The sequence below is a fragment of the Bos indicus genome, chromosome 14 (genome assembly GCF_029378745.1).
Source record: "Bos indicus isolate NIAB-ARS_2022 breed Sahiwal x Tharparkar chromosome 14, NIAB-ARS_B.indTharparkar_mat_pri_1.0, whole genome shotgun sequence".
Lineage (NCBI taxonomy): Eukaryota > Metazoa > Chordata > Mammalia > Artiodactyla > Bovidae > Bos > Bos indicus.
The window spans coordinates 64448959-64472311 of record NC_091773.1 but is presented as its reverse complement, the minus strand read 5'-3'; the positions used below and the strand labels follow the sequence as shown (position 1 = coordinate 64472311).

The following is a 23353-nucleotide window of genomic DNA, read 5'->3' as shown; positions in this document are numbered from 1 at the left end:
GGAACTTGGTGGTCAGGGTACCTGACATAAGCTTGAAGCTCATGTCTATCGAGTCAGTGATGCCATCCAACCATCTCATCCTCTATCACACCCTTCTCCTCCCACCTTCAGTCTTTCCCAGCATCAGGATCTTTTCAAATGAGTCAGTTCTTTGCATCAGGTGGACAAAGTATTAGAGCTTCAGCTTCAGCATCAGTCCTCCCAGTGAATATTCAGGGTTGATTTCCTTTACGATGGGATACAAGTAAATCTGCCAAACCTTTAAATATTACTCTTTAAAAGCATGTGTAGTATGGTTTCGGAGAAGGCAATGGCACCCCACTCCAGTACTCTTGCCTGGAAAATCCCATGGACGGGAGAGCCTGGTAGGCTACAGTCCATGGGGTCGCTAAGAGTCGGACATGACTGAACGACTTCACTTTCACTTTTCACTTTCATGCATTAGAAAAGGAAATGGCAACCCACTCCAGTGTTCTTGCCTGGAGAATCCCAGGGATGGGGGGGCTGGTGGGCTGCCGTCTATGGGGTCACAGAGCAGATACGACTGAAGCGACTTAGCAGCAGCAGCAGCAGTATGGTTTAATTTTTATAAAACTTTTTGGACATGTCTGCAAGTTTATATGCATACAAACATATATAGGAAGATGATCATCAGAATATCAGTAGTTTATCTGAGAGGCGAGATTGCAGATAGTTTTTTTTCCTTTTTTATGCTTGTTATACTTTAATTTTTTTATAATGGAAATATATAATTATAATCAGAGAAATCAATGAAGTTGTTTGAAAAGAAAAATAAAGACCACCATAAAAAGCTTCATCTTAGTTATCTTTATTCACTTTTCAATATCTTCATATTATTACCTGCAAGAATAGTTGTATTTTTTACTAAAGAAAAAATTTTTCTTTAACATGGTGATTATGTTGTAGAAAACCTTGTCAGAGGTTGAAAGAGATCTGAAAAATTCTGAACCTGCATCTAAGACTCAAACCAAGGGGAAAAGGATGGTTATTCAGGAAGTAGAAAACTCAGAAGATGAAGATGAAAAGGACAGTGGAATAAAACATGAAGATGGCAGTGGAGATAAGAGTAAGACATCTTTTCTCTTTCATTTATGCAAAAGAGCTATCTTGTTATATGATTAGCTGGTTCAAATTTTCTATTCGTACAGAAATTCTTAGTCTACCAAACTTTTTATAGCCTTTACCTTATAAATCCACAAGCAAGTTTTTTCTTCTTTTTCTCAATACAGCTCATCTTTTTTTCTTTTATTATTGAAGTATAATTGACTTATAATATTATGTTGGTTTTGGGTGTACAACATGTTTCAATAATTTTATATATCATGAAATGATCAGCATGTAAGTCTAGTTAAAATCTTTTCCTTAATACAATCTCTCAAACCTATTTTTCTTCATAGTCTGACATCTTTTCTAATACTCAGTTTAATTCCTGATTATCACCTTTACATACAAATGGCTGCTTGTTTGTCACCAACCATTTGTAAGTTAACCTTCAATCAATCTCTGAGATGATTGTTTTATGGGTAGCTGCTTAGTTTCAAACAAATATGTTGACTTCAGAGGGGTTATATACCTAAAAATGAATGCACTATTGCTGTACATGCCTCTCTCCAAAGAAATTTTTTAAAAATACGCAATTTCACTTTTGATGTAATTGTTTTTTTAAAAAAGAATCTAGACTATATAAATTTTCATCTTCATAATGTAAGACAATGAAAGTTATATCAACTTTAAGTGAAAAAAATCTGCCTTTTCACCTGACCAGAGCAAGAGGAAGTTTTTGTTTCTTCTTGAGAACTCCTGAGCAACTAAGGGGGAAATGTCAGTGTTGAAAATCATTCACAGGTAAAAATCAACTTTAAGTAATTTGACAGAATATTTTAATTTTGAGGGAGAAATATAAAATGTTCAAGTCATTCAACTAAAAACAAAAAAAAAAAAAAAACAAGGAGTATAAGTTTTTGGTTTTTTTTTTTTTTAAGTGGCAAAAAATATAACGTAAAATACATACCTCAGGTTAATATATGACCGGTTAAGCTAGGATGAAGACAAAAGCACAGAAAAGGAGGAGGTGAGAGAAGCGGAGACAGAGCAGAGCAACTGAGAGAGGATAGGAAAGAAAGTGAGGGCACCAAAGGGAAGAAAGGAGACTTTAAAGTAGGCAGCTCTTCAAGGACTGAGGCGCACCTTTTTAAGTAAGTTCTGGCAACAAATGTTTTTCTTAGGGTTTATATGTACCAAGATAATTAGCCAGCATTTTGCATTACAAAGAGTTAAAGTCTTATCTGAAACAATATCAGATCAGATCAGTCGCTCAGTCGTGTCCAACTCTTTGCGACCCCATGAATCGCAGAACGCCAGGCCTCCCTGTCCATCACCAACTCCCGGAGTGCACTGAGACTCACGTCCATCGAGTCAGTGATGCCATCCAGCCATCTCATCCTCTGTCGTCCCCTTCTCCTCTTGCCCCCAATCCCTCCCAGCATCAGAGTCTTTTCCAATGAGTCAACTCTTCGCATGAGGTGGCCAAAGTACTGGACTTTCAGCTTTAGCATCATTCCTTCCAAAGAAATCCCAGGGCTGATCTCCTTCAGAATGGACTGGTTGGATCTCCTTGCAGTCCAAGGGACTCTCAAGAGTCTTCTCCAACACCACAGTTCAAAAGCATCAATTCTTCGGTGCTCAGCCTTCTTCACAGTCCAACTCTCACATCCATACATGACCACAGGAAAAACCATAGCCTTGACTAGATGAACCTTTGTTGGCAAAGTAATGTCTCTGCTTTTGAATATGTTATCTAGGTTGGTCATAACTTTCCTTCCAAGGAGTAAGCGTCTTTTGCTATTATTTTACAATTATTTTTAAAATTTACATATAGTAAAAGTGGGCTTCCCTGGTGGCTCAGTGGCAAAGAATCAGCTTGCCAATCAGGAGAACAAGTTCAATCTCTGGGTCGGGAAGATGACCCAGAGAAGGGAATGGCTACCCACTCCAGTATTCTCGTCTGGAGAATTGCATGGACAGAGGAGCTACAGTCCATGAGGTCACAAAAGAGTTGGACACTACTTAGCAACTAAATAACAAAAACTACAATAGTAAAAATGGACTTTTTTGGTGTGCAGTTCTAACACGTGTATAATTTCGTATAACCATCACTGCAGTCAGGATACAGAACAATTTCATCACAAATTGTTGACCAAAAGAAAGTATTCTTTCTTTTTTGCTTCCCTTTTAGCCAAACCCTCCCCTCACCCCAAGCCTTGGGTAGCCATTGATCTATTATCTGTTCTTACAGTTTAACTTTTCCCGGAAAGTGACATCAATGGAAACAGAGAATATGTAACCTTCTGCAACTAGCTTCCTTCACTCAGCATAATGTCACTGAGATTCATTCATGTAGCTGCATGTATCTTTGATTCATTCTTTTTTTATTACTGAGTAGTACACCTTTACATGGGTATATCGCTGCTTGTTTATCCCTTCATTTGTTCAAGGGCATTTGGGTTTTTTTTTCCAGTATTTGGTATTTATGAATAGATAAATACTAAGATTTAAGATTTATCTATTCATAAAATATGCTACTAAGATTCATGCACAGATTTTTGGGTGAACATATGTTTTCATTTCTCTAGGGTAAATACCAGGAGTGAACTGTGAGTCACAGGGCAAGTGTATGTTTAACTTTACTAAAATCTTCCAACTGCTTTTCCAGAATGGCAGTACCATTTTTCATTCCCATGAGCAGCATTTTCATTTTATTCCCATAAGCAGCATTTTTCATTCCCATGAGAAGCATTCCCATGAGAAGTATATGGCTTCAACAGTACATGAACTGTGAACTTCCAGATGTTCAAGCTAGATTTAGAAAAGGCAGAGGAACAGAGATCAAATTGCCAACATCCTCTGGATCATGAAAAAAACAAAAGAGTTCCAGAAAAACATCTACTTCTGCTTTATTGACTATGCCAAAGCCTTTGACTGTGTGAATCACAATAAACTGTGGAAAATTCTGAAAGAGATGGGAATACCAGACCACTTGACCTGCCTCTTGAGAAATCTGTATGAACAACAGATTCATAACAGCAACAGTTAGAACTGGACATGGAACAACAGACTGGTTCCAAATAGGAAAAGGAGTACGTCAATGCTGTATATTGTCACCCTGCTTATTTAACTTACATGCAGAGTGCATCATGAGAAACGCTGGGTTGGATGAAGCACAAGCTGGAATCAAGATTGCTGGGAGAAATATCAATAACCTCAGATATGCAGATGATACCACCCTTATGGCAGAAAGTGAAGAACTAAAGAGCCTCTTGATGAAAGTGAAAAAAGTTGGCTTAAAGCTCAACATTCAGAAAACTAAGATCATGGCATCTGGTCCCATCACTTCATGGCAAATAGATGGGGAAACAATGAAAACAGTGACAGACTTTGCTTTTGGGGCTCCAAAATCACTGCAGATGGTGACTGCAGCCATGAAATTAAAAGATGCTTGCTCCTTGGAAGAAAAGTTATGACCAACCTAGACAGCATATTAAAAAGCAGAGGCATTACTTTGCCAACAAAGGTCTGTCTAGTCAAAGCTATGGTTTTCCCAGTAGTCATGTATGGATGTGAGAGTTGGACTATAAAGAAAGCTGAGTGCCAAAGATCTGATGCTTTTGATCTGTGGTGTTGGAGAAGACTCTTGAGAGTCCCTTGGACTGCAAGGAGATTCAACCAGTCCATCCTACAGGAAATAAGTCCTGAATATTCATTGGAAGGACTGAAGCTGAAGCTGAAACTCCAATACTTTGGCCACCTGATTTGAAGAAGTGACTCATTGGAAAAGACCCTGATGCTGGGAAAGATTGAAGGTGAGAGGAGAAGGGGATGACAGAGGATGAGATGGTTCAATGGCATCACTGACTTGATGGACATGAGTTTGAGTAAGCTCCGGGAGTTGGTGATGGACAGGGAAGCCTGGTGTGCTGCAGTCCATGGGGTCGCAAAGAGTCGGACATGAATGAGTGACTGAACTGAACTGAACTAAGAAGCATATGAGAGTTCTAGCTGCTTCACATTCTTGCCAGCATTTGGCATTTTATGTTTAAAAATATTTTTAGCCATTTGCTTAGGTGTATGGTGGTTTCTCATTGTGGTTCTAATTTGCATTTTGTTGTGGTTGTTGTTTAGTTACTAAGTCGTGTCTGACTCTTTTGCAACTCCATGGGCTTCTCTGTCCGTGGGACTTCCCAGGCAAGAATACTGGAATGGGTTGCCATTTCCTTCTCCAGGGGATCTTCCCTACCCAGGGATTGAATCCACGTCTCCTGCATTGGCAGGTGGATTCTTTGCCACGGAGCCACCAGGGAAGCCCTACTCAGGGTTTGGTATTACTTAATTGCCTTTTCCCTTGCTAAATGTTAATATTTTCTTTCTTCCTCACTTGTAAGGAATTTTGTACTGTATATTAGCAATTCTTAATATTATTATATGTGATTTTCAGTTTTGTTCAACTCTGATGTGGAACTTTTAAAATCTGGTTAGTTTTGGGTAACAGTTTTCCTACCTAATTCTGTGAACTATGGTTCTATTGTCAATTTATTTTCAAAACTTTTGCAGTGTTATCTGAATCTGTCCCACTTATGTACCACCCCATGACCACCTGGGGTCTGGGCAATGGTTTCCCCTGTAAAATCACTTCTCAAAAATTTTGGTAGAATGTTTGAAGTTAGATTTATGCATATGGATCCCCTGGCAGGCAAGCTCATTTCAGATACAATTATAAAATTGTTTTTTTAAGTTCCCTCCTCTCTGTGATTCTTCCCTACTCTTTGTGGCTCTCAGAGGTTTTTCTTCCTCTTCCTCTGGCTAGAAAACAATTTAATTCTACTGTACACATCCCATGACTATGTGCCTCTAGGACTGAGCAGCAAGAGGAAAGAAAAAGAATGGGGATATCCTAGGGACCAGTTTCTCTGACCAGCATAAGAGTTCCTCTCCCCCACGGTTTTAAGTATCTACTTGATTGCCGCTGCCTCTGCACTTGCTAATGCACTGTTTGGGGACTGGGACTGGAGAGAAAGGAAAAACAAAGCAAATGTAAATAGGGAATTTCCCCATAGGGGCTAAATATCTTTTTTGTTGTTGTTGTTTTAAAAGATAAATAATAGAGGGCATCTCCTAAAGCTATTTCCTTCCATACCCAGCAGACTGTTCTGGGTTTTAAACTGCCATTGATCCAGGATAGGAAATATCAAAGAAAAGAAAATGGAGAAACTGACTGCTGTTTGGGCGGTATTTCCAATTCTAGTTCCATCCCTCATCAGCCTGTTACCATTTTATTTTCAGTGTCCTCATATAACTGCTCCATGAATTCTGTCCAAGGTTGTTAGTTGTATTCAGTGTGAGACACAGGGTGGAGTTTATTTACTCCATATTGACAGGAATCACACTTCTCATTACTTTTTTTGACCAATTAGCACCCATGAAGAACTATGAAAGTGCTTTACATATAGTTTTTCACTCAATCCTCAAGGAAGCGATTAATTATCCATACTTAAAGTATTTGCCTGTAATGCAGGAGACACGGGTTTGATCCCTGGGTCGGGAAGATCCCCTGGAGAAGGAAGTGGCAACCCACCCCAGTGTTCCTGCCTGGAGAATCCCATGGACAGAGGAGCCTGGTGGGCTACAGTCCATGGGGTTGCAAAGAGTTGGACACGACTGAGCGACTAACACACACATAGAGATTAGGAAATGGAAGCTTAGAAAGGTTGTTTGCCACATTTGCACAGATTGTAAGTCACGTGGATAGAATATGGCTTCAAATGTGTGAGATTCCAAAGTCTGTCTCTTCAAGATGGTTGTTAGATGCCAACTAAGGCCCAGGGACTCCAGCAGTGCCTTTGGGCAGCATGCTGACTGATGCCTAGTGCCCGGTGAAGGTTTGTGTGCTCCGTGAGAACCAATGGTGGGAGAACTAGGGCACCCGGCATGTCACCTGGCCATGTGGAGCAGCTGAAGGGCATGTCCCTGCTACTTAGGGCCTGACAAAACGTGGTTCACTGGAGAAGGGAATGGCAAACCACTTCAGTATTCTTGCCTCGAGAACCCCATGAACACAATGAAAAGGCAAAAAGATATGACACTGGAAGATGAGCCCTCCAGGTGGGTAGGTGTCCAATACACTACTGGGGAGAAACAGCTCCAGAAAGAATGGAGAGGCTGGGATCAAGCGAAAATATCACTCAGTTGTGGATGTGTCTGGTGGTGAAAGTAAAGTCCAGTACTGTAAAGAATGTTGTGTAGGAACCTGGAACGTGAGATCCATGAATCAAGGTAAATTGGATGTCGTCAAGCAGGAGATAGCAAGAGTAAACATTGACATTTTAGGTATCAGTGAACTAAAATGGATGGGAATGGGCAAATTTAATTCAGATGACCACTGTATCTACTACCATGGGCAAGAATCCCTTAGAAGAAATGGAGTAGCCCTCAAAGTCAACTAAAGAGTCTGAAATACAGTACTAGGATACAGTCTCAGAAATGACAGAATGATCTCTGTTCACCTCTAAGGCAAACCATTCAACATTACAGTAATCCAAATCTATGTCCCAATCACTGATGCCAAAGAAGCTGAAGTTGACTGGTTATATGAAGACCTATAAGACCTTCCAGAACACCAAAAAAAAAAAAAAAAAAGATGTCCTTTTCATCATAGGGGGCTGGAATGCAAAAGTAGAAAGTCAGGTGATACCTGGAGTAACAGGCAAGTTTAGCCTTGGAGTACAAAATGAGGCAGGGCAAAGGCTAACAGAGTTTTGCCAACAGAATGCACTGGTCATAGCAGACACCCTCTTCCAGCCACAAAAGAGACAACTCTACACATGGACATCACCAAATGGTCAATACTGAAATCAGATTGATTATATTCTTTGTACCTGAAGATGGGAAAGCTCTATACAGTCAGCAAAAACAAGACCTGGAACTGACTGTGGCTCAGATCATGAACTCTTTGCCAAATTCAGACTTAAAGAAAGTAGGGAAAACCACTGGACCATTCAGGTATGCCCTTAATCAAATCCCTTTTGATTATGTGGTGGAAGTGATGGATAGACTCAAGGGATTAGTGCCTGAAGAACTATCAATGGAGGTTTGTAACACTGTACAGGAGGTAGTGACCAAAACCATCCCCAAGAAAAAGAAATGCAGGAAGGCTAAGTGGTTGTCTGAGGAGGCCTTCCAAGTAATTGAGAAAAGAAGAGAAGTGCAAGGCAAAGGAGAAAGGGAAAGATATACCCAACTGAATGCTGAGTTCCAGAAAATAGCAAGGAAAGATAAGAAAGCTTTCTTAAGCGAACAATGCAAAGAAATAGAGGAAAACAATAGAATAGGAAAAACTAAAGATCTCTTCAAGAAGATTGGAGATACCAAGGGAACATTTCATGTAAAGATGGGCACAATAAAGGACAGAAACAGCAAGGCCCTAAGAGAAGGAGACGAGATTAAGAAGAGGTGGCAAGAATACACAGAACTAGACAAAAAAGGTCTTAATGACCCAGATAACCATGATGGTGTGGTCACCCACCTAGAGCCAGACATCCTGGAGTGTAAAGTCAAGTGGGCCTTAGGAAGCATTACTACGAACAAAGCTAGTGGAGGTGATGGAATTCCAGCTGAGCTATTTCAAATCCTAAAAGATGATTCTGTGAAAGTGCTGCACTCAATATGCCAGCAAATTTGGAAAACTCAACAATGTTCTAGGACCGGAAAAGGTCAGTTTTCATTCCAATCCCAAATAAAGGCAATGCCAAAGAATATTCAAATTACCAATAATTGCACTCATTTCACATGCTAGCAAGATTATGCTTAAAATCCTTCCAGCTAGGCTTCGGCAGTACGTGAACTGAGAACTTTCAGATGTTCAAGCTGGATTTAGAAAAGGCAGAGGAACCAGAGATCAAATTGCCAACATCTATTGGATTATAGAAAAAGCAAGGGAATTCCAGAAAAACATCTGCTTCGTTGACTACACAAAAGCCTTTGACTGTGTGGATCACAGCAAACTGGAAAATTCTGAAAGAGATGGGAATACCAGACCACTTTACCTGTCTCCTGAGAAACCTGTATGCGGGACAAGAAGCAACAGTTAGTAGCCGACATGGAACAACGGACTGGTTCAAAATTGGGAAAGGAGTGCGTCAAGGCTATATACTGTCATCCTGCTTATTTAACTTATATGCAGAGTACAACAGCAAAATGCCAGGCTGGATGACTCAAAGCTGGAACCAAGATTGCTGGGAGAAATATCAACAACCTCAGATATTCAAATGATACCACTCTAATGGCAGAAAACTTAGAGGAACTAAAAAGCCTCTTGATGAAGGTGAAAGAAGAGAGTGAAAAAGCTGGCTTAAAACTCAACATTCAGAAAACAAAGATCATGGCATCCATTCCTATCACTTGGCAAATAGATGGGGGAAAAAGTAGAAACAGTGACAGATTTTGGTGTTTTTTTTGGCTCCAAAATCACTGCAGGTAACTGTAGCCACGAAATTAAAAGATGCTTGCTCCTTGGAAGAAAAGCTTGTCACAAACCCAGAGAGCATATTAAAAACCAGAGACATTACTTTGCTGACGAAAGTCCATATAGTCAAAGGTATACTTTTTCCAATAGTCATGTACAGATATGAGAATTGGACCATAAGAAGGCTGAATGCCAAAGAGTTGATGCCTTCAAATTGTGGTGCTGGAGAAGACTCTTGAGCGTTCCTTGGACAGCATGGAGATCAAACCAGTCAGTCCTAAAGGAAATCAGTCCTGTATGTTCATTGGAAGGACTGATGCTGAAGCTGAAGCTGCAATACTTTGGCTACCTGATGCAAGGAGCTGACTCATTAGAAAAAGACCCTGATGCTGGGAAAGATTGAGGGCCGATGAAGAAGCAGGAAAAAGAAGATGAGATGATTGGATGGCATCACCAACTCAATGGACATGAGTTTGAGCAAACTCTGGGAGACAGTGAAGTACAGGGAAGCCTGGCCTGCTGCAGTTCACGGGGTTGCAAAGGGTCAGACATGACTTAGCGAATGAACAACAACAGCAAGAAAGTATAGGTTCCATAAAACCCAGGCTGAACATCACCGGGCTGTCCTGTGAAAGAAACAGGTAGGATTTGGTGTTTATCCACTCTTGTGCTGATGCTGTACCAAGAACTCTTATCAGAGTTTGAACATATGTTGAGAAACAAGTGAGTTAAGGACTAATATTGATTTTGATTTAAAAAATGGGCAGAGGAACTGAATAGACATTTTCCCAAAGAAGACCTTCATTTGGCCAACAAGTACATGAAAAGGTGCTCAGTATCATTAATCATCAGGGAAATGGAAAGCCAAACCACAATGAAAACCTCACTCTGTGTGAATGGCCATCATCAAGAAGACAAGAGATCACAAGTGTCAGCAAGGATATGGAGAAAAGGGAACTCGTGTACACTGTTGGAATATAACCACTATGGAAAAGAGTATGGTGGTTCCTCAAAATATTAAAAATAGAACTATTTTCAAATTTTTAAGTAAAAAAATTAAAAATTACATTTTAACTAAAAAAATTTCAATATGATTCAGCCATCTCACTTCTGGGTGTATGTCCAAAAGAAATGAGATCACTGTCTTGAAGAGATATCCATTGTTTATTGCAGTATTATTCCCAATAGCCAAGACATGGAAACAATCTTAGTATCTACCAACAGATGAATAAGTACAGAAAGTGTGTGAAACAGACACAGACACAGATACACACACACACTCAAAAGGAATATTATCTTGCCATAATATAAAGGAAAATCCTGCCATTTTTAACAACGTGGGTGGAACTTGAGGATACTATGCTAAGTGAGGCAAGTCAGAGAAAGATAAATATTGTATGATCTCACTTATGTGTGGAATCTTAAAAAAGCCAAATTCATAATAATAGAGACTAGAATGGTGGTTGCCAGGTGCTGAGGGTTGGAGGTATTGGGAGAAGTTAGTCAAAGGGTATAAACTTCCAGTTATAAGATGAGTAAGTTCTGGGGATTCAGTATACAGCATGATGTCTATAGTTAACAATACCATATTATATACTTGAAAGTTGCTAAGAAAGTAGATCTTAAATATTCTTACTACAAAAAATATAGTAGTTTTGCAAGGTGAAGGATGTGTTAAGTAACCCTATTGTGGTAATCATTTTGCAATATATATATGTGTATCACGGAGAAGGCAATGGCATCCCACTCCAGTACTCTTGCCTGGAAAATCCATGGACGGAGGAGCCTGGTAGGCTGCGGTCCATGGAGTCGCTAAAAGTCGGACACGACTGAGCAACTTCACTTTCACTTTTTACTTTCATGCATTGGAGAAGGAAATGGCAACCCATTCCGGTGTGCTAAAAGTCGGACACAACTGAGCAACTTCACTTTCACTTTTTACTTTCATGCATTGGAGAAGGAAATGGCAACCCATTCCGGTGTTCTTGCTTGGAGAATCCCAGGGACGGGGAAGCCTGGTGGGCTGCCGTCTATGGGGTCACACAGAGTCAGACACACTGAAGCGACTTAGCAGCAGCAGCAGCATATATGTATCAAATCACCACACTGTACAACTTAAACTTATACAATGTTTTGTGTCAATTGTATCTCAAAATACTAAAATGCCTTCTTCACAATTAGAGATAAACAAGAGAGGGCTAATCAAAAAATCTGTAATACACATGGTGGTGGTTTAGTTGCTGAGTCATGTCCAACTCTCGCTACTCCATGGACAGTAGCCAGCCAGGCTCCTCTGTCCATGGGATTCGCCAGGAAAGAGTACTGGAGTGGGTAGCCATTCCCTTCTCCAGGGGATCTTCCCCACCCAGGAATCGAAACTGGGTCTCCTGTATTGCCGGCAGATTCTTTACCAACTGAGGTACACGGGAAGCCCGTAACACACATGGTTCCATGATTAAAAATCTGAGTCAGGATCGTTGTAGTGTAATATCACTTATCAGATTGATATGTTTCTGTCTGAGTTAGGTGGTTATCCCTAAGGCAAGTCCCATAGAGTAGCAGTATTCAGATCTCCAAGCAATCAGAGCTTTACGAGGACCATTTCTGATCCTGGCATTCATGGCCCTCCATAATCATTTGTAGATTAGGGAATGCATACAAATACACAAGATTCAGAGAACAAAAATGTCTTATAGGAAGGATAGAAAATTTTAAATTCCCCTTTCTCAGGAAAGCAAATCAAGATTAGGTAGATTAACCTTAATTCACAGCTCAAAGAAACGACTGCAGTTTTTTGCTGGATTCCTCCCCCACCACCTCCATTCTCCTTATGCATGAATCTGTATGAATTGTTTTTACTGTTAAGATTTAACTGTGTATAAAATTTTAATGTATGTTTTCCTATCAAGTCCTATATTTTGGGGTTTTTCTATATTCATAAAAAATCCCAAGATATATTAGAAAAAAAAAAGATTAAGTAGATTAAATGGCTGGAAGCCCAGTAGCATTGCTTTGAAGATGAAATAAGAACAATGGAACTATCTTATATTCATTTTTACCAAGTTCCATTGTTAGATAACATGGACAGAGAGGTCCTGAAGGCTTGGACAAGACAGGAGAAATCCAAGTTACTTTTAGGAAAATAATGTGAAAGCCCAGAGAGAGGTTATCAAGTTGGAATCTTTGCTGGTGGTTCCCCTCCCACCACATTCCAAGAAAGAACCCTCAGTCATTATGGGGTATGATGCAAGGAGCCCTAAATACCATGGGAAAATGCAGCAATTAGTGTGTTCTAACCTCAGGTGATAATGCTGCTCCCCTGCGGGCTCCACCTGGGTTGGCCAGGCCCAATTCATCCAGACTGAGGTACAACGTAACCAATGGGTTTAATTTAACAGCGGACAGCTACTGAGCACCTACTCTGTGTCAGGTACTGAGATAAGACAATTGATAGGCTTTCTTCACCTGTCCTTCTAAGGACTCCCAAAGCTGATTGGTTCTGGGATTTGAATTCCTGGGCTTTCTCGGAAGCTTCCCTATTTTCATTTTCTTTCTCTAGTAGAGGGGGTGTCCCAGTGGTAAAGAATCTGCCTGCCAATGCAGGAGACGCATGTTTGATCCTTGAGATGGGAAGATCCCTTGGAGAAGAAAATGGTGACCCACTCCAGCATTTTTGCCTGGAGAATCCCATGGATAGAGGAGCCTAGAGAGCTACAATCCATGGGGCCGCAGAATCAGACATGACTGAGCATGCACACAAGTCCCTAGGAGAGAGCATTTAGAAGTGGCCATCAGAGGAAAGTAGCATCTAGACTCCCTGGTAGTGTTGTCGCTTGTTCCCTGCTTAAAAATGAAATATAAGAAAATTAAAGTCATTAACAGACAGAAGAATAAAATATAAATAGTTTTCTTGTCCTAGACTTGTTGGAATCAGGAGGGTGTCAAGGTGGAAATTTCAAAGAGTTAAAAGGCACAAAATCATAAAGAAAAAGAATTATTTTGATTATGTAAAAATTAAAAATTATATCATAGATACCAAAAAATATTAAAAGGCAAATGACAAAATAAGAGAAGTGCAAGGGGTTAATGACATTAAATATGAAGAACTTTTACAAAGCAATAAAACCAAGTTAAAGAGCCTAGAACCAAAATGAACAAAGCATGTGTGTGTGTGTGTGTGTGTGTGTGTGCGCGTGTGCGCGCGCTCAGTCGCTCAGTCATGTCCAACTGTTTGTGACCCCATGGACTGCAGCCCGCCAGGCTCCTCTGTCCACAAAGCATATAATTAGATAAATCACTATTCAAGAAATTAAATGATCAATACATTTTGTATTGCTAATAAAAAGATGAAAATTAGATTCTTTTTTCCTCTCCCATCCAATTAACCAGGATAGAAAAAAAAGTATTCTTTGTTGTCAAGGGTAAGATAAAATAAAACAAGGGTAAGATAAAATTTATATCTCAATTTTTAAAAAAAAATTGAGATGTAATTCCTGTATCATAAAATTCACCCTTTACAAATTCACTGGATTTTAGCGTACTCACAAGGTTGTACACAGAGAAGGCAATGGCACCCCACTCCAGTACTCTTGCCTGGAAAATCCCATGGACGGGGGAGCCTGGTAGGCTGCAGTCCACGGGGTCGCTAAGAGTCAGACATGACTGAGTGACTTCACTTTCACTTTTCACTTTCATGCATTGGAGAAGGAAATGGCAACCCACTCCAGTGTTCTTGCCTGGAGAATCCCAGGGACAGGGGAGCCTGGTGGGCTGCCGTCTATGGGGTCGCACAGAGTCGGACACAACTGAAGCTACTTAGCAGCAGCAGCAGCAGCAGCAAGGTTGTACAACCATCCCGATTGTCTAATTTTAAAACATTTTATCATCACAAAAAGAAATCCCATACCCATTAGCAATGAGTCCTGTCTCCCTTTCCCCCTGGCAACTACTAATCAACTTTCTGTCTCTATGGATTTGTCTGTCCTGAATATCTCATGTAATGGGATCATGCAATATGTGGCCTTTTGTGTCTGGCTTCTCTCACGATAGCATGATGTTTTCAGGGTTCATCCATGTTGCAATATGTATCAGTACTTCATGCTTTGTTTTTCCCCTTTCAGTTTTATTGAGATATAATTGACATCAGCACTGTATCAAGTTTAAGGTGTACAGCATAATGATTTGACACATAAACCATGAAATGATTAGCACAATAAGCTTAGAAAGCATCCATCATCTCATATGGTAATGAAATTTTTTAAATAGAAAATCTTATTCCTTATGATGAGAACTCTTAAAACTGTTGTTCTCTTAACAGCTTTCATATAAAACTGTTAATTATGTTTATCATGTTGCACATTACATCCCTAGTACTTATCTCATAACTGGACATCTGACTGCCTTCATCCAGTTCCCCCTCCCCGCGTTCCCCACCTCTGGTAACCACAGATCTGATCTTTTTTCTATTTAATGTGCATTTGTTTGTTTGGTTTTGAAGTATAGTTGACCAACAACATGTTATACAACTTAGTGAGTTCATCAGTCAGTTCAGTTCAGTTGCTCAGTCGTGTCCGACTCTTTGCGAGTTCATATCTCTATACATTTCAAAATGATCCCCACAGTAAGTCTAGCTATGATCTGTCACCATGTAAAGGTATTACATAATTGTTGACTATATTCCCCGTACTATACATTTCATAACTGTGACTCATTTATTTTTGCAACTGGAATCTGCGTCTCTTAATCTTCCTCAGAAAACCTCCTCCCTTCAGCCCTTTTGCCTCCAGCAACCACCTGTATCTTGACTGTTTTGTTATGTTTGTTCATTTGCTTTGTTTTTATATTCCACATGTAAGTGAAATCATACATTATTTGTTTTTCTCTGACTCATTTCACCTAGCATAATACCCTGTACATTTATCTATGTTGTCACAAATGGCAAGATTTCATTTTTTATGACCAATATAATATTTCATTATAAATATATATATATATATATACACACACACACATGCTAAGTGTGTGCCAAGTCGCTTCAGTTTGTCCGACTCTTTGTGACCCTATGGACCATAGCCTGCCGGGCTCCTCTGTCCATGGGATTCTCCTGGCAAGAATACTGGAGTGTGTGTTTATATATAAATAAATTACATCTTCTTTATCCGTTCATCTATTACTGGGCACTTAGGTTGCTTCCATATCTTGGCTGTTGTAAATAACGCTGAGAGGTGTATTTATCTTTTCTGATTAGTGCTTTTGTTTTCTTCAGACAAATACCCAGGAGTGGAATTGTTAGTATGATAGTTCTATTTTTAATTTTTTGAGGAACTTCCGTACTGTTCTCCATACTTGCTATACCAATTCACATTTCTACCAAGAGTGCACAAGGATTACACTTTCTCCACATCTTTGCTAACACTTAATTGTTGTCGTTTTGATAATAGCCATTCTGACAGGTGTGAGCTGATAGATCATTGTTGTTTTAATCTCTGATGATCAGTAGTGTTGAGCATCTTTTCATGTACCTATTGGCCATCTGTATGTTTTTTTAGGAAAAATGTTTATTCATATCCTATGTCCATTTTTAAACCAAGCTGTTTGTTTTTTTGCTATTGAGTTATATGAGTTGTTTATATATTTTGGATACTAACTCCTTATCAGATATATTGTTTACAAATATCTTCTTCCATTCAATAGGTAGCCTTTTCAGTTCTTCATAGTTTGCTGTGCAAAAGTTCTTTAGCTTGATGTAGTCCCATTTGTTTGTTTTTACTTTTATTTCCCTTGTCTGAGTAGACATATCCAAAAAAATATTACTAAGACCAATGTTTTAGTACTTCACTCCTTTTTATGGACAAATATTCCATTGCATGGATAATATCACATTTTCTTTTTTCATTAATCAGTTGATGGACATTTGGGTTTTTCTACTTTGTGGCTATTATAAATAATGCTTCTATAAACATTCATGTACAGGAATTTTTGGTTTGTGTCTGTGCATGTACATATGTTTATAATTTGGGGAGGTATAAACTTAAGAGTCAGAGAAGGCAATGGCACCCCACTCCAGTAGACTTGTCTGGAGAATCCCATGGATGGAGGAGCCTGGTGGGCTACAGTCCATGGGGTCGTGAAGAGTCGGACACGACTGAGCGACTTCACTTTCACTTTTCCCTTTCATGCATTGGAGAAGGAAATGGCAACCCACTCCAGTGTTCTTGCCTGGAGAATCCCAGGGATGGAGGAGCCTGGTGGGCTGCCGTCTACAGGGTCACACAGAGTCGGACACGACTGAAGCGACTTAGCAGCAGTAGCAGCAGCAAACTTAAGAGTAGAATACTGGTTTATATGGAAACTGTATGTTTACCTTCTAAAGGAACTGCAAGACTGTTTTCCAAAGCGGCTACACCATTTTATATTCTCACTAGCAATATATAAAGATTCCAATTCCTCCACATTGTTTCAAACACCTGTTATAGTTCACCACTTTCAGTATAACCATCCCAAGGGGTGAAAAGTGTTAATTCCTTATGGTTTTGATTTGGATTTCCCTCAAAAAAGCTAAGATCATGACATCATCCCATCACTTCATGGCAAATAGATGGGGAAAAAGTGGAAACAGTGACAGATACTATTTTGGGGGGGCTCCAGAATCACTGTGGACAGTGACTGCAGCCATGAAATTAAAAGACACCTGCTCCTTGGAAGAAAAGCTATGACAAACCTAGACAGGGTATTAAAAAGCAGAGATATCACTTTGCCATCCATGGTCTGTATACTTAAAGCCACAGTTTTTCCAGTAGTCATGTACAGATGTGAGAGTTGGACCATAAAGAAGGCTAAGCGCCAAAGAATTGATACTTTCCAACTGTGGTGCTGGAGAAAACTTTTGACAAGGACATGCTCTTGGACAGCGTGGAGATCAAACCAGTCAATTCGAAAGAAAATCAACCCTGAATATTCATTGGAAAGACTGATGCTGAAGCTGAAGCTCCAAAACTTTGGCCACCTGATGGGAAGAGCCAACTTATTGGAAAAGACCTTGATGCTGGAAAAGATTGAGGGCAGGAGGAGAAGGGGACGACAGAGGACGAGATGGTCGGATGGCATCATCGACTTAGTGGACATGAGTTTGAGCAAACTCTAGGAGATAGTGAAAGACAGGGAAGCCTGGCATGCTGTGGTCCAAGGAGCCAAAAAGAGTCGGACATGACTTAGCGACTGAACAACAACAATGACTTATTATGTTGATCATTTTCCATGTGTTTATTAGCCATTTGTGTGTCTTCTTTGGAGAAATGTTTATTCAAGTCATTTGCCCATTTTGAAGGTTGTCTTTTTATTGTTTCACTTTAAGTGTTATTTATATATTCTGAATACTAGACTCTTATCAGATACTTGATTAGCATATTTCTTCCATTCCACAGGTTTTAAAACTTTCTTGGTAATATCAGTTGAGGCACAAAAGTTTGGTGTCGTATACAAAAATCGACTGTTAAATCCAAGGTCATGTAGATTTACTCCAATGTTTTCTTCTAAGAGTTCTAGGGTTTTAGCTCTTATTTTTAGGTCATTTATTTATTTTGATTAATTCATATAAGAAGGAGTCCAACTTAGCTTTGGTTTTGGGGGGTTTTTGTTATTGTTTGACATGTAGAAATCTAGTTATCCTAACATCATTTGTTAAAAAAAAAAAAAAAAAACTATTCTTTCCTTATTGAATGGATTTGGCATCTTTGTCAGAAGTTAGTTGGCCATACCCACACACTTATGGTCAATTAAGCTACAATAAAGAAAGCAAGAATATATAATGGAGAAAAAACAGTCTCTCCAATAAGTGGTACTGGGAAGACTAAACAGTTCCAAGTAAAAGAATGAAATTAGAACATTTTCTACCACCGTATACAAAAGTAAACTCAAAATGGATTAAAGACCTAAATCTAGGACCAGAAACCATAAAACTCCTGAAGAAAACTTAGGAAAAACATTCTTTGACATAAGTTGTATTTTTTTTTGGGGGGGGGGGGGGAGGAATATGTCTCCTAAGTCAAAGAAAACAAAAGCAAAAATAAAGAAATGGGACCTAATCGAACTAAAAAGTATAGCAAAGGAAATCACCAACAAAACAAAAAGACAATCTACTGAATGAGAGAATATATTTGCAAATGATATGATCAATAGAGATTAATATCCCACATATATAAACAGTGCTAACTTGCTCTGTCAAAACAAACCACTCAATTAGAAAATGGGCAGAACATCTGAATAGACATCTTTCCAAAGAAGATATATAAATAGCCAACAGGCACAGGAAAAGATGCTCAACATCATTAATCATCAGAGAAATACAAATCAAAACCACAGTGAGATATCACCTCACATCTGTCAGAGTGGCTAGCATCAAAAAGACCACAAATAACAAATGTTGGCAAGGATGTGGAGAAATTGTAACCCTTGTGCACTGTTGGTGGGAACACAGATTGGTGCAGGCAGCCTGGAAAACAGCATGGCAGTTTCTCAATAAACTAAAGTAGAACTACCATATGATCCAGCAGCTCTACTCCAGGGTATATATTCAAATAAAACAAAAGCGCTAATTCGAAAAGATGCATGCACCCCAATGTTCATAGCAGCGTTATTTACAATAGCCAAGATATGCAAGCAGCCTGTGTCCATCGGCAGATGAATGGCTAAAGAAAATATGATATTCACACACACACAGGAATACTACTCCATCCTAAAAAAGAGTGAAATTTTGTCATTTGCAGCATCATGTGGATGAAGGGGATTAACGCTTAGTGAAATAAGTCAGAGAAAGACAAATACTGTATGATAAAACTTATATGTGGAATCTAAAAAATAAAATAAGCTAGTGGATACAACAAAAAAGAAACAGACTCACAGAGAACAAACTAGTGGTTACCAGAGGGGAAAGGGAGGGGGAGGGGCATGCTGGGGGGGGCAAATTAAGTGGTACAACTATTCTGTATAAAACAAATAAGCTACAAGGATTTATTATACAGCACAGGGAATATAGTCAATGTTTTATAATAACTATAAATAGAGTCTAACCTTTAAAAACTGCAAATCACTATTTTGTATACCTAAAACTTATATAATACTGTAAATCAAATATGCCACAAAAAAAAAAAAAAAAAAAACCCCACCTGATTGATGGACTGACTGATGTGGTCAAAGCCGTGGTTTTCAGAGGTTTCATTGTACTATCACATTGATTTCCATTTGATAAAAATTAAAACATATGTTGGAGAAGGCAATGGCACCCCCACTCCAGTACTCTTGCCTGGAAAATCCCATGGACGGAGGAGCCTGGTAGGCTGCAGACCATGGGGTCTCGAAGAGTTGGACACGACTGAGCGACTTCACTTTCACTTTTCCCTTTGATGCATTGGAGAAGGAAATGGCAACCCACTCCAGTGTTCTTGCCTGGAGAATCCCAGGGACACGGGAGCCTGGTGGGCCACTGTCTATGGGGTTGCACAGAGTCAGACACGACTGAAGCAACTTAGCAGCAGCAAAACATATGTTACCCTAAAAAAAATCACTTGGCCATAGATATGTGAGCTTATTTCTGAGCTCTCTATTTCATTGATCTACATGTCTATCGTTATATCAGTATCATACTGTTTTGATTACTGTAGCTTTCCATAAGTTTTTAAATCTGAAGTGTAAGTCGTTTGATTCTGTTCTTTTTCAAGATTGTTTTGGCTATTCTAGGCCTCTTGAAATTCCATACAAAGTGAAGGATCAGCTTTTCCATTTCTGCCAAAAAAGTTATGGATTTTTGATAGGGATTATGTTGAATCTGTAGACTGCTTTGTATAGTATGGATATTTTAACAAAAGAAAGTATTCCTATCCATGATGAAGAGATATTTTTCCATTTAATGTCTTTCAGCAATATTTATCCCACAAGCCCCATTGCCTTGGTTAAAATTGCCTTAATATTTTACTTCTTTGAATACTATTGTAAATGGAATTGTTTTTGTAATTTCTTTTCAGAAATTTTCATTGCTAGTTTATAAAAATAACAGATTTTTATATGTTGATCCAAGGAGAGATAAGAAAGCCTTCTTAAGTGAACAAGGCAAAGAAATAGAGGAAAACAGTAGAATGGGAAAGACTAGAGACCTCTTCAAGAAAATCAGAGATACCAAGGGAACATTTCTTGCAAAGATGGGCACCAAAAAGGACAGAAACAGTATGGACCTAACAGAAGCAGAGAATATTAAGAAGAGGTGGCAAGAATACACAGAAGAACTGTACAAGAAAAGATTCTAATGACCTGGACAACCATGATGGTGTGATCACACACCCAGAGCCAGACGTCCTGGAGTGTGAAGTCAAGTGGGCCTTAGGAAGCATTGTTATGAATAAAGCTAGTGGAGGTGACAGAATTCCAGTTGAGCTTTTCCAAATCCTAAAAGATGATGCTGTGAATGTGCGGCACTCAAGTGCCAGCAAGTTTGGAAAACTCAGCAGCGGCAACAGGATTGGAAAAGGTCAGTTTTCATTCCAATCCCAAAGAAAGGCAATGCCAAAGAATGTTGAAATTACTGTACGGTTGCACTCATTTCACATACTAGCAAGATTATGCTCAAAATCCTTCAAGCTTGGCATTAGTAGCATGCGAACCAAGAATTTCCAGGTGTTCAAGCTGGATTTAGAAAAGGCAGAGGAACCAGAGATCAAATTGCCAAGATCCGTTGGATCATTGAAAAAGTAAGGGAATTCCAAAATATCTACTTCTGCTTCATTGACTATGCTAAAGCCTTTGACTATGTGGATCACAACAAAATGTGGAAAATTCTAAAACAGATGGGAATACCTGTCTCCTGAGAAACCTGTATACAGGTCAAGAAGCAATAGTTCGAACCGGACATGGAACAATGGATTTGTTTCAGAATTGGGAAAGGAGTACTATAAGGCTGTATATTGTCACCCTACTTATTTAATTTATATGCCGAGTACATCATGCAAAATGCTGGGCTGGATGAAGCTCAAGGTGGAATCAAGACTGCCTGGAGAAGTAATAGTAACTTCAGATATGCAGATGACACCACCCTTATGGCAGAAAGTGAAGAGGAACTAAAGAGCCTCTTGATGAAGGTGAAAGAGGAGAGTGAAAAAGCTGGCTTGAAACTCAGCATTCAAAAAACGATTCTGGTTCATTTCAGAAAACTATCAGAAAACTCAACATTCAGAAAACTCCAGGGGATAGAGGACAGGGAAGCCTGGTGTGTTGTAGTCCATGGGGTGAAAAAGAGTCAAACACTACTGAGCGACTGAACAACAACTTGTACCCTGAAATTGTTGAATTTTCTTATTAACTCTGGTGGTTTGTGTGTGTTCGTGTATTATGTAAATATAATCCTAAAGAATCTATCTGAAGATAATCATGTTATCTTTGAATAGAGATAGTTTTACTTTTTCCTTTCCAGTATGGACGTCTTTTCTTTCTTTTTTCTTGTCTCAACTGACCAGGTTACAACTTCCAGTATAATGTTGAGTAGCTACAGTGAAAACTATCTTCAGGGGAAAGCTTTTAGGGTTTCACTATTGAGTATGATCTTAGCTGTGAGTTTTTCATAAATGTACTTAATATACTTAATCATGTTGGAAGTTTTACTTCTTCATTTTTTGAGTTTTTTTTTTTTTTTTTAAATCATGAAAGAGTATTGGATTTTGTCAAGTTCCTTTTCAGTGTCAGCTATGGTTATATGGTTTTTCCCCCATGTTCTATTAATGGCAGGTATTGAATAGATTGATTTTTTCTACTGTTGAAATACTCTTCCATTCCTGAGATAAATCCCATTGGTCAAGATGTATAATGCTTTTAATATGCTATTGGATTCAGTTTGCTAGTATTTCATTGAGAATTTTTGTATCTACCAGCTACCCTAAACCACCACACCACCCAAGGCTACTGAAGTCTTTGTGGTTTTTAGATCTGATGGTTTCCTTCAGTCTTTATGCGGTGAGAACTGTTGGTCATTCCTTCCTTTGACAGTTGTTAATCATTGACTCCCTTGTCCCGGAAATGCTCTTTCCTCTTGGTTTCTGAAGCAGTACACCTTCCCGTTTTTTTTCCTCTCATTTCTAGGTGATACTCCACTTCCACTGGCAATTCTGATCATCTTTTTAAGTGTTTTATTTCTCAGGAATCCTTTGGAAGATCTCAGTGACTCCCTCCACATCCACCAAACTTCAATGATTGTTTTTATGCTCGAAATTCCCAAGTCAGTGTCTTCCAGATAAGGCCTCCTCTGATCTATGTTTGGAGCCATCTTCTGAACGACTCCTCTGGAATGTGTTCCAGGGAGCTAAATAGCCCCCAGGACTCACAGGTCTTTCGTGTTTGGGCCTCTGCTTACCTGTGCAGGAAAATTTCAGGGGCATTTCAATCTTAAGGAAAGAGGTACAGCGTTCATTTCATTTCCTCTGGATCCTGAGTCCCAGTTACGTTGTTTCTAGATCTTCATGCTTGATCGAATTCCTTAGTCTTTTCCTTGTGTCTCTCTTTCTTCATTTGTAATGTGGGGATGATACTTGGTATGAAGACTAATGATAATGAAGAATGATTATGTAAGTAAAGGTCCTGACTCATAGTAAGTTTTAAATAAATAGCAGCAATTTAGTAACAGTATTGGTCAGACATGATGACACACAAGGGAACCGAAAACAACACTAGCTGCTCATCATTTCTGCTGACACTGATTTATGCTTCCGTCCATTTTTATTCTGGGTGGAACCTGAGCAGCAAATACCAGATGAAGAGTACTAGAGCTTTGCTGTAATAATT

At 39.2% G+C, this 23353-nt stretch overlaps 1 protein-coding gene across 2 annotated transcripts in view; it reads left to right on the top strand.

The window, feature by feature from the left end:
* The window catches only part of SPAG1 (sperm associated antigen 1), an 87046-nt gene that overhangs the window by 35248 nt on the left and 28445 nt on the right, over positions 1 to 23353 (top strand). For both annotated transcript variants that reach the window (XM_070802846.1, XM_070802847.1), the window contains one exon: positions 928 to 1087. In XM_070802846.1, the coding sequence (XP_070658947.1) occupies positions 928 to 1087 (160 nt within the window). The remainder of the gene's footprint in view (positions 1 to 927; positions 1088 to 23353) is intronic.